This window comes from Scardinius erythrophthalmus (assembly GCF_964197995.2).
Source record: "Scardinius erythrophthalmus genome assembly, chromosome: 23".
Taxonomy (NCBI): Eukaryota; Metazoa; Chordata; class Actinopteri; order Cypriniformes; family Leuciscidae; genus Scardinius; species Scardinius erythrophthalmus.
The window spans coordinates 5,355,699-5,374,042 of record NC_138243.1 but is presented as its reverse complement, the minus strand read 5'-3'; the positions used below and the strand labels follow the sequence as shown (position 1 = coordinate 5,374,042).

The following is an 18,344-nucleotide window of genomic DNA, read 5'->3' as shown; positions in this document are numbered from 1 at the left end:
CTTTTAACTCTAGCCCAGCGTAAGGCATCTTTGCCAGAAATGACATTTCAAATAAACATATTTTATATTTGTCTTTTGCCCACATCAGGGAATTTAAACATTACAAATTTCCACTCAGATCGCGTCTCTGTCGCACTGGCCGCTTCAGCCACAGCACACACACCAGATTCAGATAAGCAAACTGCTTCAGCCAATCACAGCTTATCTTTTGAAAGCAAAACATCAGCTCCTAGTTCTTTCATGGTCAACACTGTTCTTCCACGTTCAAAACACTAACAAGCTGTTTGTTTAATCAGATGCCTTTCTACATTTTACATTTAGCAACTGTTAAAAACCATATATGTCCTATGGTAAATTGCCTGGATTGGCAATTAAAGGCTTAAAGGCCTTAAACGGTTGAATCCCGATCAGATGTTGCTCGCAGCTTTAATTTATATTACAATTGCTTTCAAACAACGTCTTGAATTAATTGCTTTTCTTGTTCTATGAGCATAAACATTTTAAGTTTAAACATCACTTGTTAGGCTTATGGTTAAGAAAGAGGAAAGAGACAATGCCAAATTAATTTAATCAGTATTTTTGTAGTTTTCCTTCAAAAAATAAAATAAACAGTGGGGTAAAATATATATCATTGTAATAATTATTGTATTTTAAGGATTATCAGATATTACTGGAAAAAGAAAATTGTCTTATTACAATGCAACTATTTTAGTCCAACAAAAATAGTTCTAAAAGAAGTGGGATAATATTTTTTCAAGACCTTGTGCGGGTTTTTTTTTTTTTTTTTTTTTTTTATAATAAACCAATAGCCTACAAACAGATATATAACAGTTCACAGCTCCACTTAAACATTTCAAAATGCAGCAATTGCAGCTGTTTTGTCAAATGTCCCTTTGCACCACCTGGCGGTAATTAATCGAACTTTGAAATGTGACTGGTTTATTTTTGCCGCGTTGGTGATAGGCATCCTGGGGCTCGTTCTTCGTGCGTCGCTAACTCAGTTAGCTGGATTTGATTGTTGACGATTTGGCATGATCTTGGATCGTTTGGTTCTTCGAAGCTCATCCTGGACTTGCTGTCATAGCAACAGGTGCGCAATCTTAAACCTGCTCGGGAGCAGAGGCTTATTTCATGTAAACAGGATTAGATCGCGGCTTCATAAACGGAGCTGATACGGGAAGTCCAGCGCAGCGCGATAGTGCACTTTCTGAGATGTTTTTTTCTTTTCTCGTGACTCGTGAGATTGTCGTTTACATTATTAAATTGTTGGAAACGCACATTTATTTTCGACTTGTCGGAGTCTGGCTTTAAATACAGCACAAACTGTTTGCATTGCCCTAAGATTATTTGCGAGTGGCTCTTTCCTTTACACTATTGGAGATGCGGAGAAGTTGATGGGAAAGGGCTGTCTGTCGTTTTTTTTTTTTGGCATTTCCAAGCCACTTAAGACCCAATGTTGTAAAGCAGTTTTTTTTTTAAAGTAATTTTTTTAGGCTATCATCATTTTTTATGAAGATCATACAATCATGACCATGCCGATTACAGTATGTCACTCAGGCTTCACTAACGTGATTGGTAAAATAGACTATATACCATCAAGGCCTCAATGAAGGGGATTATGTGAACAGAAATGGGGATTATGTGAACAGAAAGGGGGTTCACAATGTAAATGTGCAGCCCAGTTACAATTGGGATTCTTAATATTCCAGATTAATAATATTATATCAAATAAAAAAAGGCAGTTGACTAAAATCTTCCATAATCACAAAATGTGAAAGCAAAAAGGCCAGGATCTGTGCATGACTTGAGAATTTTCAGAGATTCACATTTATGCACATTATTTGAAAGTGGTAAGAAAAGTTCCACAATTAAATATCAAGCTCACTGTATTACATACACTTATGCTGATCCTAACAGAAGTGCATTTTTTCATAGGTGATTATGACATGTTCCTGCAGACAGGTGTTTTATGACCCCATTCCCTGACCCAAACCAGTTACAATGCCAGCTCTAGCCAGGACAAGGGCACACAATGAAATGAACTTTGGCTAACTAAAGGGAAGATTTCAGTGTCTGAAAAGTCTGAGGGTTGCACACCTGACAGGGCCTGTGACATTGCTACATGTGCCATATTACACAACATTGCCCAAAAAAAAAAAAAAATCATTAAATGTTTAATAAAAGACAAATATGCTTAGTTCCTTACTTGAGTTTTATTTCAATTGTTCTTTGTAAAGTGGTCAGTGGTCAAGTGCCTGCAACAAGAGAGATTAGGCACATGCCTCATGCAACAAATAAAAAGGGAAAGTTGGCTCTACACTGCCCACCTGTAGGCCTATGTCTCCTCTGTCTGTGCAGACTCTTCTGTAGGCCTTTCTGGAGATGTGGAATCCTGCAACTTATATTGCAGCCATAAAGCATACAAGTATAAATTAAGTAAAGTTATTTATGCACTTGCAGGTGGGCTAGTTCCTCCATGACAGATATCTGAGAGGGTTTATTCACTGTCCAGTGCAATGGAAACAAATGGACATTACAAAGTCTTATACTTTCCTTTGGAAAGTTAGAAAATGTCCACTTACTGCACATATTTCAGCCACCACTTTCTTGGGAACAGATACAAGTGCTGATGTATTATGTAAAAGTGCACAAAAGAGGAAAACACAATGTCATTACAATGAACTACACTCGGGAAAAATGTGATCAATAACTCATGGCAAAATATTTTTACATTAACATAAGTTTATCAGTTTTCACTTTCACAAGTCAAAGCAATTCATCATTACTTTTAATGCGGCCTTCATTTAATGCAGCAATATTTGTACAAATATTTTACAGTGTAGGCTACTAAGATCTTTTCTTTTGTTCAGCCTTTTTCTTGGTTGTTTTTATAAACAGACAACCATTTATTTAACAGTGCCTTTTATAGAAGAGAAGAGACTATAATATAACTAAAAATTACCATTAGGCTGTGTAGAATATTTTTGTACTTCACTTTTATTAGTTCCCATGTTCTAGTGTGGTGACTCTGACATTACAATGAACAAAGTAGCCTAATTATGCAATTATTAAAATACAAAAAAGGCTAATAAGTGATAAAAACATCTAACATGGCCACTTCTAACAGATTTAAATTTTCTGCTACTTTTTACCGGCCCTCTCTCCTGGCTTTTGCAGACTTTGTGTTCCCTGGCGTTTTGATTAAACATTAAAATTCCGAATAAACTTCGACTATCTTGCTCTGTTGAGGAGAAAAACTGTGCGCGCTCTTTGGCCACGCTGAACAGCCAATAGCAGCGTTGCTGATCAATGTTTCTACGATCGATACATATCCCCTTTTAAAGCAACAACATGGAACTTTTCCTCAGCGGTCGCCCTACAGGTTGGAAGCGGAATTGTCCATTACCGCTGCCGTAAAATGATTTACGGTTACTGTATATGAAGCATGCAGGCTTCTTTTCATATGGGCAATGATAATATTATTAATCTTCCTCCTTTTATAATTTATACATATTTAGTAGACTAAACATTTTAACTCAAACATTTGCGATTTGCATGTCGATTACAATGCTCAAATCTGAACGAGAATAATAGCGATAGCATCCTAACCATCTAAAACTAACGCATGTTAGTGTTTACTAGCTACCAGATTGATAATTCGCTCATCTACTAGCTGATTCATGAAGATAAATAAATGGAGGACCAGATAGTTTCCGTAACGTAGCCAGGCAGACAACAGATTAGAAAAACTAAAGATAGTATGCAAGCAATTTACAGTTACTTACTAGTTCAACAGCATGACGGCCAAGTCAGCATCGGTCTGGTAACACTCCTCCTCCATTAGCTAACGCCAGCGAGCAAACGCTCGACCAATATTGATCCTCGTCCTGACTTTCAGTTTATCACTCTCCCTTTTCCTCTTCCGACTCTACTCCGACAAAACCTTGGACTTCTTACGTTTCGCTGCTGCTTCAGCCATGACGAAAACAGACGTACGAAAACAAACGCGCTGGTTGGCCACATTTGAGGAAGTGTTGGGCGAAGTGACGTATGCCGTAAAGCAGTCGAATTTTGTAGTTCTTTTTGAGCGCAGGTTACTACCCGCACCCCGAAGTTACATAGTGCCAGTAAAAGCGATACAGACCCCGTCAGGCTCTGGCAGACGTCTCATTCAACCTATTGTAAGTCGATGTACCATCACAAGGGTCTTGGAAATATATTATGAAGGTTGAAAAGTTACATGTTGTTGCTTTAAGCCAGCGCATGAACGCGCAGTTATCTCAGATAACTCAATCCAGCGATACTAATCATAAACAACAGGTGAGTTCGAAGAACCCAATTAGCCGGATCATGATTAGCACGATGATATCATCTTGGATGTGTCATTTGATCTCGGATGTAATAAGCAACGTACGAAGAACGAGCCCCTGGTTGACTGTCAACTGTATATGCAAGCATCCGCAGTTCCGCACCAGAGCCTGTGAACTGATCCCTGTGTAATGAAGTTGCCACATCTGATTGGCTAACGGCTCTGGCTGATACATATGGAGGCAGAATAGGCTTGTATTATGTACAGTTGGTTTAGTCACATTAGAAAAAGTGTGAACAATTTTTTTAACTTTCGCCTGCCTGTGTTTAGAATGTTGAAACATAAGTGCATCAAAGTGCAAAATGTGTTTTAGTGAGTGAGAATGTGTTTAGAGTGCATGAGATTTGCACACAGTGTTTTAACTGCCTGAACCTGTTTAATGTTTTACAGAAAGACATAAATTTGTTTAGCGATTGAGAATTTGGTTCAGAGAATGGAGTTTAGTGTTTTAGCAATTCAGAAAAAAACTGTAAAAGACTTATTCAAGTAGGTATATTGACATTATATATTAACACTTAAAGTATATTTTAGTGTTGTTTTAGGTGTATAATAAATATGTATTACCTTTAATGTCGATTTATAGCCTTTACACATCAGCTTGGATTCTTGCATGGTTAAAAAAAAACTAATTTCAAGACGCTGACGTCACGTCACCCGTTCAGAAGTACAAAAGACGTTCGGATATAGACCGGTCGGTCGGTCAGTCGGATGTTTAATTTTGGCACGGGCCGCGCGCCATACTGACCACAACGCGTCACTGAAGAGGCTCTGGCTGAAGTAATCAAGTAATACCAGAGCCCGTCTACGGAAAGCCTGTTCACTCCAACGCCCTATTAAGTCCTATTGGTTGTAGTTCCAATCAGAGTTCCACTGGGGGCGCTCGCCATGAGTGCAAAATGAATGGGAGTCAATGGGGCTAAACGGCTAAATGTGTCTCTTTCACCCGATTGCCGTTGAGAAATCTCAGATTTGATTGTAGGTTTTGCAAGTTCAACATGGGTTATAGGTCGAAAGTTGAATGAACGAGTACTTATTTATTTTCGATTTCTTACAGGTTGAGTTGTTGTTGCCCATAACACGCTAGCATTCTGCTAATGACGTCAGCATTCTGACGTCATTGACATTTTGAAAGACTTTTTAAAGCAAATAAGTGACTCTAAAAAATCTAACACCCAGCAATGTGTAATTTATTTGCATCCCCTTTCGAAAACAACATTCAAATTACTAGACAAAAAATTATATCGTAAGAAAAGTGGATTTTGAGCGGTATAGATAGACCTCCATTCTTTCTGCACTCGTCCTGTGAGCGCCCTCATATGGAACAAGAGTGGAACTGCAACCGGAAGTTTATTGAGTGGCACTTCTCCCCTTATTAGACATTCTCTGGTAATACACACAGAAGAAGAAGAAGAAGAAGATCCCGCGATTCCTCTTGTCCACGTGCGCTGATAGATGTGCGCTGATGTCCTGCGCGAGGAGAGGACTGGGCTTGATCAGTTAAAGGTAGAGAACGGTTTAATATTCAGTTCAGCCGACTGATTTTACATTTAGAGATCGAAGATTTGAACTGACCCAATGATTAAACACACTACCCATCTGACCCTGCCCAGGGGAAAGATTACCTTCTCTTATCATGAGGGTCGATCTCAGTCTTCCTCCTCTTCATGACTCTGAGGAGTGTTTCTGCTCTAACTTCTGCTCTTCTCCTTTCAGCCCTGGCTCGTGTGTGTGTGTGTGTGGAGGACTCTCGACATCTGCTGTGTTTGAGCGAGAGACCGTCGTCTGCTAGTGTGTTTGACTGGCTTGTACTTTTGTGTTCAATAAATTTCATAACTTACATGAACAATCTTTCTGTGGTGTGTTGTGTTTGGACTCTGATTCGTTGTTGAGGGTATTTTTAATGTTTTTTGAAACTTAAAATAATAATAATAATGATGAAAATGTATGTTAAGTGTTGTGTGGACCACAGGAAGAATATAAGTTAGCGGTCTAAAAAAAAATTGAAATGTTGGCCAAAACCGAAGCTTATGTTCTGCAGATCTTTACAACACTAGAAAATAGTTTGAATGTAGTTATAATAACATTGTAGAAGTATTTGTTTTGTCCTATGGAAATCCTTTGGGGGAAAAAATCTAAATATTAATCTTAAAATAGGCAAAAACAATTAAGTTCAATATTACCAATAAATAAAAAACACGGATAGCTGAAGATGAACTATATGGTGCTGATGATAATATTGAGCTCCTTCAACCCTCATAGTAACATTGTAAAAGCGAAAATGTTCAAATAAGCATTTACTTTAATTTATAATAAATATACATTAATCAAAAACACCGTCTAACCGTCTCTTTCGACATGTGCGCGTCTCCGGTCCAGCAGGGGCGCTGTGCACGCGCTGTGCACGAACACCGTCAGGAGAGCGAGACTCGCGCATGATGGGGACGCGCTTGAAGGTGAGAAACAACAAACATTTACAATATTGTTGTTTTCTAATAGTTTCTTTGTCACATTGTTTTTTTATTTAGTTAACACATTGTATCTGCTATGTTTGTTAGCAAACTCAGTGACTGCGCTGCTGTTATTAAATTGATACAATTTTAAAATTGATTAATCTTTCTATTAAAAGGTGTTGCGGGTGTTCAAAGATCTGCACAGAACAAGAAGAGATGTGTTTAAAGAAGACGGCAGAGCTCTGACGGGTATCACCGAACACACACACACACACACACAACGTGTTATGTTTATCCATTTTATTATTATTATTCTGCTCCGTCGTTGACAGTGTTTTTCAACTGTTACGTTCTGAATAATAAATAATTAAGAATGTTTATTTCAGTATATATTAAATAAAAGCCTCTTTCTGTCGCATGGGTGTCTTATTAATGTCTGTTTCCCTGTGGACCTGAAGCTGCCAGGGTCAAAATCAATGAAGAATTCAAAAGGAACAAGAATGAAACATCAGAAGAAAATATTAAAGAGGTAAACTTTTATTCATTTTTGTTCAAGTTAGTTCACAGTGCACTGACTAATATTATCACACACAACATTTGATCTTTTAACATCTATTAGTAAATGCTGAGATTATCATGACCTTGTTAGTTCATGTTAACTAATGTTTACAAATTAAACCTTATTGTAAAGTGTTACTGTTCTTTTTATATTTTCATTTTATTTTAAAGTTTTAGTAATTTTGTTGTTTTTCTTAGTTTTTTTATGTCTTTGCAGTTAGTTTTAGTTATTTTAGTACTTCCTACTAAACAAAAATGATAAATGTTGCTTTGATAAATAAAATAAAATGAGTTATAGTTTCTTTTCCATTTGATCTCATAGATAGATATTAAACTGTCACTCAGTCTGACTCGGGAGAATCATAAGTTTGATATTTAATACGCTCTTTCTCCTCAGATGCTTAAAATGGCCCGCTCAGTGGAGACCATCCTCCGTGAGAGTGTGATCCAGGTGGAGCATGTGGAGGAAAACAAAATCTGTGAGTGATTCGGGTGAATCTCTAAAACATGTTCAGGTCACATTTCAACCCTTATAAATAGACAAATCAAGCTTGTTTTTAGCCAATCAGTATTTCTTGCATGGTGGAATTTCCATGAAATCTCAATATCCTCCCAAACTAGTTTTCCTGATTACTGAGTCATTACCGTATTAAAGAAGTGATTTTTAAATCGGCATGTGTTCAGACAGTACAACAAATATTACTGGTGTATACTTTATAATCTCAATCGTATAAGTTTGTCGTAAGTTGATTTATGTTATATTAAATCATTAATCTGATTTTGTTTTTTGTTTTACATTGGAGTGATAAGAACATCATTTGAATTAATTTGAGGTTGAAATATGACTAAACATCGTGAGTTTTGTAAGATGCATCCTAATTTTGACATTCAAATGTTTATTTTCTCGTTGCTTATAATATAATCTGCTTATAACATATAATATATATATAATAATATGATTATATGTTGCAGTGTTACGGCCCCGCGAGAGTCTCCTGCTGGAAAATGTGCCGTACTGCGATTCTCCCAGGAAAAAGACATGATGAAAACAATGACTTTTCTTCAGCGTTTCTCCACGTCGCTGATGTAGGACAGGGAAACACATTAATGCGGATGATCCAGTTACAGCCATAATCACACAACTATAATAACTTATATGCTGGTTCAAAGCTGATGTGATGTTGTTGAATTAAATGCATTTTGTAAATATTGTTTGTTAAGCTGAGTGTTGAATAAAATCTGTTTCAAGATATTGCAGTTTCTTTTTGGGTACAGGACAGATATACACTACATTTTTAGTAAAACGAAATACATAAGTGGTAATATATTTTGAATACTCTTTAATATGAGTAGACACTGGTGCTGGTAAACATGAAAGAAGTATTTATTAATTGATAATTGATTTGATATACAGGACAATTATGTAATGACTCTAATAATCAAGGTGCCATTAAAGGGGTTTTACTCCTTCAGTTATTATAAGTCACATTTATAAAAAAATCACATTTTCCACATAATTCATTAAATAACTGATCACAGTGAAGCATTTGAAAGGTTCATTAGCACAAAACCATCAGAGTCATCATTAGCCACTGAAAGGAATGTGGAGACTTGGAATTCTTCGACATCAGAAGACGAGTTTCTTGGGCTTTTCCCACGGGAACGCGTCTCGTCCGAAGTGTCCGTAGCAGGCAGTTTTCTGGTAGATGGGTTTCTTCAGATCAAGCGCCCTGTAAGGGGGAATTCATTCACACAGTCAACATTCCCATAAATCTGAGGCTACGACTACACTAATCCGGATACACTTTAAAACACATTTTTGCCTTCCGTTCACACTGTGTTTGTCCAGTGGAAACTTATTTTGAAGACGTTCCCCAAAGCAGACAAATTTGAAAGTGACAGTTTTGCATTATAGTGTGGACTGTGAAAAATTACGCATGTTTAGTCATGTGACGCATGCATATTGGACCCATAGATACACTATATATGGTCAAAAGTATTGTGACACACGACCATTACACCAACAGGGACTGTGATGACATCACATTTACATTCAAGACATTAACATGGAGTCGCAGCTATGACATCTTCACTCTTCCGGGAAGGCTTTTATAAGATTTTGGAGTGTTTCTGTGGGAACTTTAGGGAGTTCATCCAGTAGAGCGTTTGTGAGGTCAGGCACTGATGTTGGATGAAAAGACCTGGCTCACAGTATCTGTTCCAGTTCATCCCAAAGTGTTGGACGGGGTTGAGGTCAGGGCTTAGTTTACACACCTGTGTCTGACTGAAGAAGCTGAATTCAGGAATTAAGAGGTGCGTCCCAATACTTTTGTGCATATAGTGTATACACTCACCTAAAGGATTATTAGGAACACCTGTTCAATTTCTGCAATTATCTAATCAACCAATCACATGGCAGTTGCTTCAATGGATTTAGGGGTGTGGTCCTGGTCAAGACAATCTCCTGAACTCCAAACTGAATGTCAGAATTGGAAAGGAGAATGGGCCGACTGATTCGAGCTGATAGAAGAGCAACTTTGACTGAAATAACCACTCGTTACAACCGAGGTAAGCAGCAAAGCATTTGTGAAGCCACAACACGCACAACCTTGAGGCGGATGGGCTACAACAGCAGAAGACCCCACTGGGTACCACTCGTCTCCACTACAAATAGGAAAAAGAGGCTACAATTTGCACGAGCTCACCAAAATTGGACAGTTGAAGACTGGAAAAATGTTGCCTGGTCTGATGAGTCTCGATTTCTGTTGAGACATTCAGATGGTAGAGTCAGAATTTGGCAGACAGAATGAGAACATGGATCCATCATGCCTTGTTACCACTGTGCAGGCTGATGGTGGTGGTTTAATGGTGTGGGGGATGTTTTCTTGGCACACTTTAGGCCCCTTAATGCCAATTGAGCATCGTTTAAATGTCACGGCCTACCTGAGCATTGTTTCTGACCATGTCCATCCCTTTATGACCACCATGTACCCATCCTCTGATGGCTACTTCCAGCAGGATAATGCACCATGTCACAAAGCTCGAATCATTTTAAATTGGTTTCTTGAACATGACAATGAGTTCACTGCACTAAAATGGCCCCCACAGTCACCAGATCTCAACCCAATAGAGCATCTTTGGGATGTGGTGGAACAGGAGCTTCGTGCCCTGGATGTGCATCCCACAAATCTCCATCAACTGCAAGATGCTATCCTATCAATATGGGCCAACATTTCTAACCAATGCTTTCAGCACCTTGTTGAATCAATGCCACGTAGAATTGAAGGAACACTCCGACTTTTTGGGACTTTAGCTTATTCACAGTATCCCCCAGAGTTAGATAAGTCCATACATACCTTTTTCATTTCTGTTCCCAATAAGTGACAAAATAATGCAAACATTTTCCTATTTACATGTTGTGATCTGAATATAGTTCCCAGTATTTATACGATTAAAAATGGTCTTTGTCTCATATAGCCTTGTTATTTGTACACGCTGTGACTATACAGATCACAACATGTAAATAGGAAAATGTTTGCATTATTTTGTCACTTATTGGGATTAGTATGCTACCATTATCCATTTACATCCAGTCTTTGTGCTCAGCTAGGCTAGCGGTGGGTGCGTCAAATAACACTTACAGAACGCACAGAAATGAAAAAGGTATGTATGGACTTATCTAACTCTGGGGGATACTGTGAATAAGCTAAAGTCCCAAAAAGTCGGAGTTTTCCTTTAAGGCAGTTCTGAAGGCGAAAGGGGGTCAAACACAGTATTAGTATGGTGTTCCTAATAATCCTTTAAGTGAGTGTATATGGTAATGCTGTTATGGCTTGTCTCCAATTCATTTTCAGTGTTGTTCGAAATAAATGTTACTTTGTACAATCTTCATATTACACTCCTGCAAAGATGATGTTTTAGGCCATACATAGAATTTTTGTCATGTGATCTGGAGTCAGTAACTGACTAGAATTAGTAATCAACCCAGCACTGCTACACTATATGTGTGTACTTACTTGACAATGACCCCTGGCCTCAGGTCAAAGTTTTTCTGAACGATCTCTAAAAGCTCGTCCTCATCTCTCGGCGATGTGCCGTAGTGAAAGACAGACACCGACAGAGGTTGACTAATACCAATCGCATACGAGATCTATAACAAAACATACAATATTAACAATACAGTCTTGCGTATCATTTCTTCATCATTTATCATTTCATCCCTCAGTCAGAAAACACTTTCCTCTCGGTGCAGTCACATTTACTGTTGCTCCGCACAATATCATTTCAGTCAAAAAAATCCAAATTTGACATAAGGGAAGTACATATAGTACATACACAGATCTTGCATCGCATCGGTATCACGTTTTTTAAGTGAACTCACCGCATTGATCAACAACGCAGTGTGAGCTGTGCTTCATACATGGGCCTTTTTTGCTAACATGACCAGGCTTTTACTGTGGCGACTAAGGCCCCGATCACACCGAACGCGTTCTTCAGGTTCGTGTTTTTTATGTTGCTAGGCAACCACCGAAACAGCTGTCCTGTCAGTCAAGTAAACGTCATATTAGCCCTTTATTAACTTTATTTACTTTCTGTTTACATTGAGGTAGTTGCGGTTTGTGAAGTCGTTAAGCAAAAAACGCATTCAGTGTGATCGGGGCCTAAGGCTACTTAGGTTACTGCAGCCTGAAGTCTTTTTTATGGATTGGCTCAAATTTTGTACTTTTATTAAATTTATTTATACTACAGGGCTGTTGAATGCTTGAATCTGATTGGTTGACAAATGTTCAACGGTGTGTAGGGAAACGCACGGCTAAAGTAGTTCCAGGCAGGTCTTGACCGCATTACAGTTTCCACACAGGAGTGTTTTAAGGACAAAAACCTGTCAAACGTCTCGAAACACATCATCTGCACAATGTCTTGAGGTGTAGTAACTGTAGCATAAGTGGAATATTTGACTCCGGTCCGTTGAATTATTAGAAAATAATGCACAGCCGAGGTGTAACAGCCACTCCGCTTTGCGTCCAGATTAAAACCGTGGGTCTGCATTATTTTTCTAATAATTCAACAGCCCGTCGTCAATTATTCCTTACATAATACTTACACCATATACACATACAGTGCATAATCCTACTAAACTGACAGAAGTGTTACCTGAACCAGAACTCTCCGACACAGTTTGGCCTTGACGAGTGACTTGGCCACCCAGCGGGCCGCGTACGCCCCCGATCGGTCCACTTTAGAGTAATCTTTCCCAGAGAAGGCTCCTCCGCCATGGCCTCCCCATCCGCCATAGGTGTCCACGATGATCTTCCTGCCAGTGAGACCAGCATCGCCCTGGAAAACAGCAGCATTCACTCGTGAAAACCAGTACACTTTAGCATGCATCTAAAACAGTACTTATAAGTGTAATAAGTGGACTTATGTAAAGCACAACAGCAGATTATTAAAACATAATGATTTAAAATGTAACCCTCATCCTTCCCTTGGGTCATTTTGAAATAAAAAAATGTAGTGTTCATCAGAGGAGTCCAAGACCCCAGGACTTTTGACGCACTTGAACCATGAATACACACACACACCACACAAGGATTTGAGGAGTTTTGAGTAACAAATCCTTCCCTGGCGGGTCAATTTGACTTAGGAATGAATGCGAGGAATGCTTCGGTACACACAGAAAAACCTAAAAATGCTAAAACCTTACCAAAAAATTATTTTATGATGTCTACATGTGTATCTGAATGCATACTGAAAGAACTGGCTTCGGGACCCAGAGGAACAGCTCATTTGCTCCATATAGTGATGTCATATAGTCCTAGAGTCATGAAATATCATGTGATATTATTTTTTTCCCACAAGAGGTTGACAAAGACACCCAATGTAAGATATTTTGAGCTGAATTAAAAGCTCAGCTTTTTTAAGTTGAAAGAATGTGAGGAATGTGCTTCTAAATTACTATTTATTTATTATTTATTGATCAAATCTAGTAATTTAAAGGTAAATAAAATAACAAGTAAAAGAAATATCCCAAAAAATTGCATTAAAAAATAGAAAAAAATACTATCAAAATGAAATAAAATAAGCTTTCTGGACAAATAAAAATATATATATATATATAATTTTAGGGCTTCGGGTCATTTTGACCCGCGAGGGAAAGTTGTGTTACAAAGTTTGACATTCCTGAAAAATGACTTTTTAAAAGTATGCTAAGAAACAGTCTTATTAGTCTTAAGTCTTGCACTTAATTTTATTTCATTAATATTACATTATCTGCAAGCACAGTTTTTTGAAAATATACTTTAAAAATGTGAAATACACTACAAGTGAACATTCGTTAAACTTAAGTGCACTTCTTGTACACAAGCAGGATAGATTCTGATTGGCTGTCGATGTTTTTATCGTTCATCGACTCCAGCGATGTGTCGTTTTGGCTATAGCTGCGGTGTGTATTTCTCTGTTCTCATACAATTAGAACGATTGTTGAAACTGTATAGTTACTGTTATAGCTCTAGGCCTCATTACTGACCCTTGCTTTAGCGAACTTCACTAGTGTGCTTACTTGAGGACCACCCAAGAGGAACTTCCCACTGGGCAGCAGGTGATAAATTGTCTTGTCGTCCAGATATTTGGCGGGGATGACCGTCTTCACAACTTTCTCCATCAGATTGAGCCGAATATCCTCCAGCGTGATGTCGGGACTGTGCTGAACTGAGATGACCAGCGTATGAACCCGAACAGGCTCCATGGCTCCCATGTTGTCCCGATACTCCACCGTCACCTGCACTCGTTAATAATTGAAAGCGTCAGCATTATCGGCTGTGTTTGAACTGTTAGTTTACAGAGATAACCGCGTGCGGGATATTAGTTGTTTACTTCCTTAAACCCCTATCATTTCAGAGAGACTTTCACCTGTGTTTTTGAATCCGGTCGAATCCAAGGGCAAACTCCGGTCTTTGAAAGCTCCTTCATTTTGGCGTTGAGTTTGTGAGCGAGTAGGATGGTGAGCGGCATACACTCCTCTGTTTCATCAGTGGCGTAGCCGAACATTAAGCCCTGGGGAGGAATCACACAACATGCATTATTGCATTTTTCTATTCAAGATACAATTGACATGTTTTATCTAAAAAATCAAAAAAAAAAAAAAATGATTATGTTATTATTTTTATATTATTTTCATTAATTTTTTTATATTACAAGCCCTGCGTATATCCATAAAAAATTGAGGGACAAATATTTATGCGTTATGCAATTTAACATTATGCTATTTCCTTATTATTTATTCCCTTATTTTTGTATTGTATTAATAAAAAAAATTTTTTTTATTGTTATTACATTATTATTATTATTATTATTTAATTATATTATTTTTATGATTTGTTTCATAATAGTATAATAATTATCTATAATAATAGAATCCATTTATTTGTTGTTGACTTTTTATACTACTAGTGTTCTTTATGCATTCATGACTTTAGGTTGAAAATGCTGTCACATTATTCTAAATATTTTAGGGCTGTCAAAAGATTAATCGCGATTAATCGCATCCAAAATAAAAGTTTGTGTTTAAATAATATATGTGTGTGTACTGTGTATAATTAAATTTGTATATATAAATACACACACATGCTTGTATATATGTAAGAAAAATGTGTAATTTATATATAAAAAAATTATATTTATATATAATATAAATTATATATAAATATATACAGTATATGTATGCAAATATTTCTAAAAAATATATGCATGCATGTGTGTGTATTTATATATACAAATTTAATTATACACAGTACACACACATATATTATTTAAACACAAACTTTTATTTTGGATACGATTAATCGTGATTAATCTTTTGACAGCCCTAAAATATTGTTGTTATTCTTCTTCTTCCAAAAAAGACCAAAAAAAATAATGATTATATCCATAAAAAATTGGGGGGCAAATATTTATGCTTTATGCAATTCGCCATTATGCTATTTCCCTGCCTAGAGTCACAGGACACTTTCTCCTGTGTGTAAGCTGACCTGATCTCCGGCGCCGATGTCCTCCGTCTCTCTGCCTTCGAACACGCAGTCGCTGATCTCAGCGCACTGAGGCTGCAGGGACACCAGCACGTTACACGTCTTGTAGTCAAAACCTGGAGAAATCACATGATGATCATATTATTTGTCAAAATACGTAATCTACGGAGATCCTCAGGGGACATGAGGATGGAAAAAATATGAGATGGGAGGAAAAATACTTTTGCGTTCTCTACAACTTCCGGTCTCTCTCGTGAATCCAACACAGAAGTGACTAAAACTGCAATTCACCGATTGGCCGAGACAAGCTTCAAAAGAGAGTCAATCCCATAAACCCCCATGTGCCTTGAAACGCGCAGCATTATTCAGTGTGTTGACGTAATTTCCACTAAACAGGAAGACAGGGCGGGGCATATCAAACAGCTCCTCCCCTTTTTTTAAATAGCCAATAGCGTTTGGTTTATATCACAGCTCGGCCAGAGCCGTTGAGCTCAGTATAGCTTCAGTTTGTCCTAATCTCTAACCGTTTCTCCTCATTTCCTCCATACCGCTTTAAAATACAGCATTCTGCAGAATTCAAATGGGTCTGATATGTTTTCTGGTCTGCGGGACTCGATCACATGATCCGCTCTGTGTATCGTGTCTCTGGACCGGGACTGCGGCGGTTCACATGACGCTAACATGAAACCAGACTTCATTCGCCCTGATGGAAAGCATATTTACACTGTCTGAATCACTCCCTATCCCCTATATAGTGCACTATCTGCCATTCACCATGGAGAAAATAGTAGATGTGTGAACAAGTGACCGATTTCAGCCGCAGCTTCAGCGTCTATTCATAATGTAGGGGGCGGAGCTTCAGATGCTAGAGAGCATTTGATTGGACAGAAAATCTGATGAGAAGCTGAAGTGCAGAGTGATGTCATCAAACTCATTAATCCATATTTGCTGAAGTGAGAGACTGTACGTTTTGAATGCTTATATCTTCTAAATGCGAATTGTGTGTTTGTTTTGGAGCAATAAACACCAATAAACGTCGATTTTGATTTCATGGGGACTTTAGTTTAAATAAATATGGCAATACAAAAATATGAAGCAGCACAACTGTTGTCAACATTGATAATGATCAGAATTTTTTTTAATTCATATTCCTCATAATCTTGAATCAGAATAACTTCCCCTCCCTCTTGCAGCTCTTCTCTTCTCTTCTCAGATGATGCCTTTCACTCACATGAGATCCACCAATAGCAAACCACAACCATCCAATCAATTCCCCACAGACAAAATCAAGCCCCGCCCACATTTGTTCTTCTTCCAGAAGCGTTTAATCACAATAAGAGGAAAAGAATAGCAACTTCCACTTCATGCTGACTAAAGATTGGAGAAATGGCTGCTGACTTTTGTAATTGTAATAATACTTCACAATATTACTGTTTATTTGTGTATATAGGTGTGTGTTTATAGATACCCTTTGATGAGTCGTCATATCCGATACTCTTGACAGTGTCTCTAACCACTTTCTGAAGATCCACCACAGCTTTAGAGGTCACTTCACCACACAGGAGGATCATGCCAGTCTTGGACACACACTCTGTGCAGAAATTAGACAAGACTTTATGTAAAGAGGCCATAAAAAGGAATGGGAATGTCTATGTGTGTGTCCAGCTAAACACCATTAAAGTGTCTCAAATTCATATTTGTAAAGCCAAGCATTTGTTGATTTGAAGAGTGCTGAGAGTGATGATTACCACAGGCCACTTTAGAGTCCGGGTCCTGGGTCAGGAAAGCGTCCAGAACAGCATCACTAATCTGATCACACATTTTATCTGTCAGCAACAAACACACGAGTTCAGATACATTATATGCGAACTATTTACTGATTATTTCTTGATCATTAACATTTCTCAAAATCACGACTGATTATTATGACTAACGGGGCATGTACAGACATGTTGCGTTAACTTGCGTAATGCGATTCTGCACATTAAAACCAATATATTGCATTAATACAACAACATTAAAATGTAAGTAATGCAACTGTATAATACATTTAATGTTCACTGACGGTAATATTTGCGCATGTCAGCATGCTATGCATGAAGGGTGCTTCATATTTACCCGAATGTCCTTCTCCAACTGACTCAGATGTGAAAAGGAAAGTTTTTCCTGATTTCTTACTACCAGAGGGATTCATGGTGAATGTAGACTGAACAAAACTACAGCTTTATAACAGCAAGCAACTAAAAGTGTGATTTGATTCCACGGCTTCATTCAATCTGAAGTATGAAGAACTATAATGGGCGTGGCTTTAGAGTTCGCTTTTACTTCAGCCAATCACAAGCGACCTCCGTCATCCAACGGCATAAATAATAAAGACGACCATAAAACGTGCTACCTGGGACCCAAGAATAGACTTTTTTATATTTTAGTGAATTTCTCTGACATCATACATGTCACATGACACAACCTGGGTGTCCTGTAAAGAGCACATTCAGGACTTTTCAGAGATACCAAATGTTTGGAGGTTTCACCGTGAAAACAACTTCTCCTTGGTCTTTAAAAATGTCTGACATTAATTTAGTGATCAAATGTAGCATTCTTATGGAAATATGATAATATATTGTAATTATAATTTAAATTGGACTACTTTTCAAATTGTATTTCATAAAACAACATCTCAGGAAAATGTTAAGGGGTTTCAAATAAAAAAATTACTTTCTGTTACAGAACAGGGCGTTGATTTCATACATGTCCACTGTAGAGGACATCAGGACTTAAATCATGTTTATCAGGCATTTTGTGAGACACAACAAGTGAATATGGAAATAAACTATACATCAATATTCCTATGAAATATTAGATATTATTATTAAAATGTTGCCAATTATTACTCCAATTATTACACTTCTTTTTTCATTAAATGTTGCTCCAAGAACACATTAA

The 18,344-nt window shown here is 37.7% G+C and overlaps 2 protein-coding genes across 4 annotated transcripts; one reads left to right on the top strand and one right to left on the bottom strand.

Moving 5' to 3' along the window:
• The first annotated feature begins 5,743 nt into the window (after positions 1–5,743).
• On the top strand, positions 5,744–8,628 carry lyrm7 (LYR motif containing 7). 3 transcript variants are annotated; one of them, XM_081353781.1, is made up of 7 exons: positions 5,744–5,872; positions 6,083–6,157; positions 6,746–6,822; positions 6,996–7,068; positions 7,278–7,348; positions 7,775–7,856; positions 8,350–8,628. In XM_081353781.1, exons 3-7 carry the CDS (start codon positions 6,802–6,804, stop codon positions 8,418–8,420), a joined length of 318 nt encoding a protein of 105 aa, XP_081209907.1. In that variant the 5' UTR covers positions 5,744–5,872; positions 6,083–6,157; positions 6,746–6,801; the 3' UTR covers positions 8,421–8,628. The 3 variants fall into 3 exon arrangements, with proteins under 3 accessions (XP_081209907.1, XP_081209906.1, XP_081209905.1); XM_081353780.1 differs by having other exon boundaries at positions 6,083–6,822; XM_081353779.1 differs by having other exon boundaries at positions 5,759–6,822.
• Positions 8,629–8,708: 80 nt separating this feature from the next.
• On the bottom strand, positions 8,709–17,729 carry mat2al (methionine adenosyltransferase II, alpha-like). Its single transcript, XM_081354260.1, has 9 exons — positions 17,520–17,729; positions 17,150–17,227; positions 16,870–16,992; positions 15,405–15,517; positions 14,287–14,430; positions 13,937–14,155; positions 12,532–12,714; positions 11,394–11,527; positions 8,709–9,107 (listed from the first exon to the last, which is right to left on the bottom strand). Exons 1-9 carry the CDS (start codon positions 17,593–17,595, stop codon positions 9,005–9,007), a joined length of 1,173 nt encoding a protein of 390 aa, XP_081210386.1. The 5' UTR covers positions 17,596–17,729; the 3' UTR covers positions 8,709–9,004.
• Between the last annotated feature and the right edge of the window lie 615 nt (positions 17,730–18,344).

Bases quoted from the DNA above. Each gene is read 5' to 3' on its own strand.
- lyrm7 (XM_081353781.1), top strand. From the start codon at position 6,802: ATGATGGGGACGCGCTTGAAG. The intron at 7,069-7,277 runs GTATCACCGAAC...GTGGACCTGAAG, and splicing joins AGACGGCAGAGCTCTGACGG to CTGCCAGGGTCAAAATCAAT. The intron at 7,857-8,349 runs GTGAGTGATTCG...TATATGTTGCAG, and splicing joins TGTGGAGGAAAACAAAATCT to TGTTACGGCCCCGCGAGAGT.
- mat2al (XM_081354260.1), bottom strand. From the start codon at position 17,595: ATGAATCCCTCTGGTAGTAAGAAATCAGGAAAAACTTTCCTTTTCACA. The intron at 16,993-17,149 runs GTAATCATCACT...ATTTCTGCACAG, and splicing joins GGACTCTAAAGTGGCCTGTG to AGTGTGTGTCCAAGACTGGC. The intron at 15,518-16,869 runs GTATCTATAAAC...TGATTTCTCCAG, and splicing joins ATATGACGACTCATCAAAGG to GTTTTGACTACAAGACGTGT.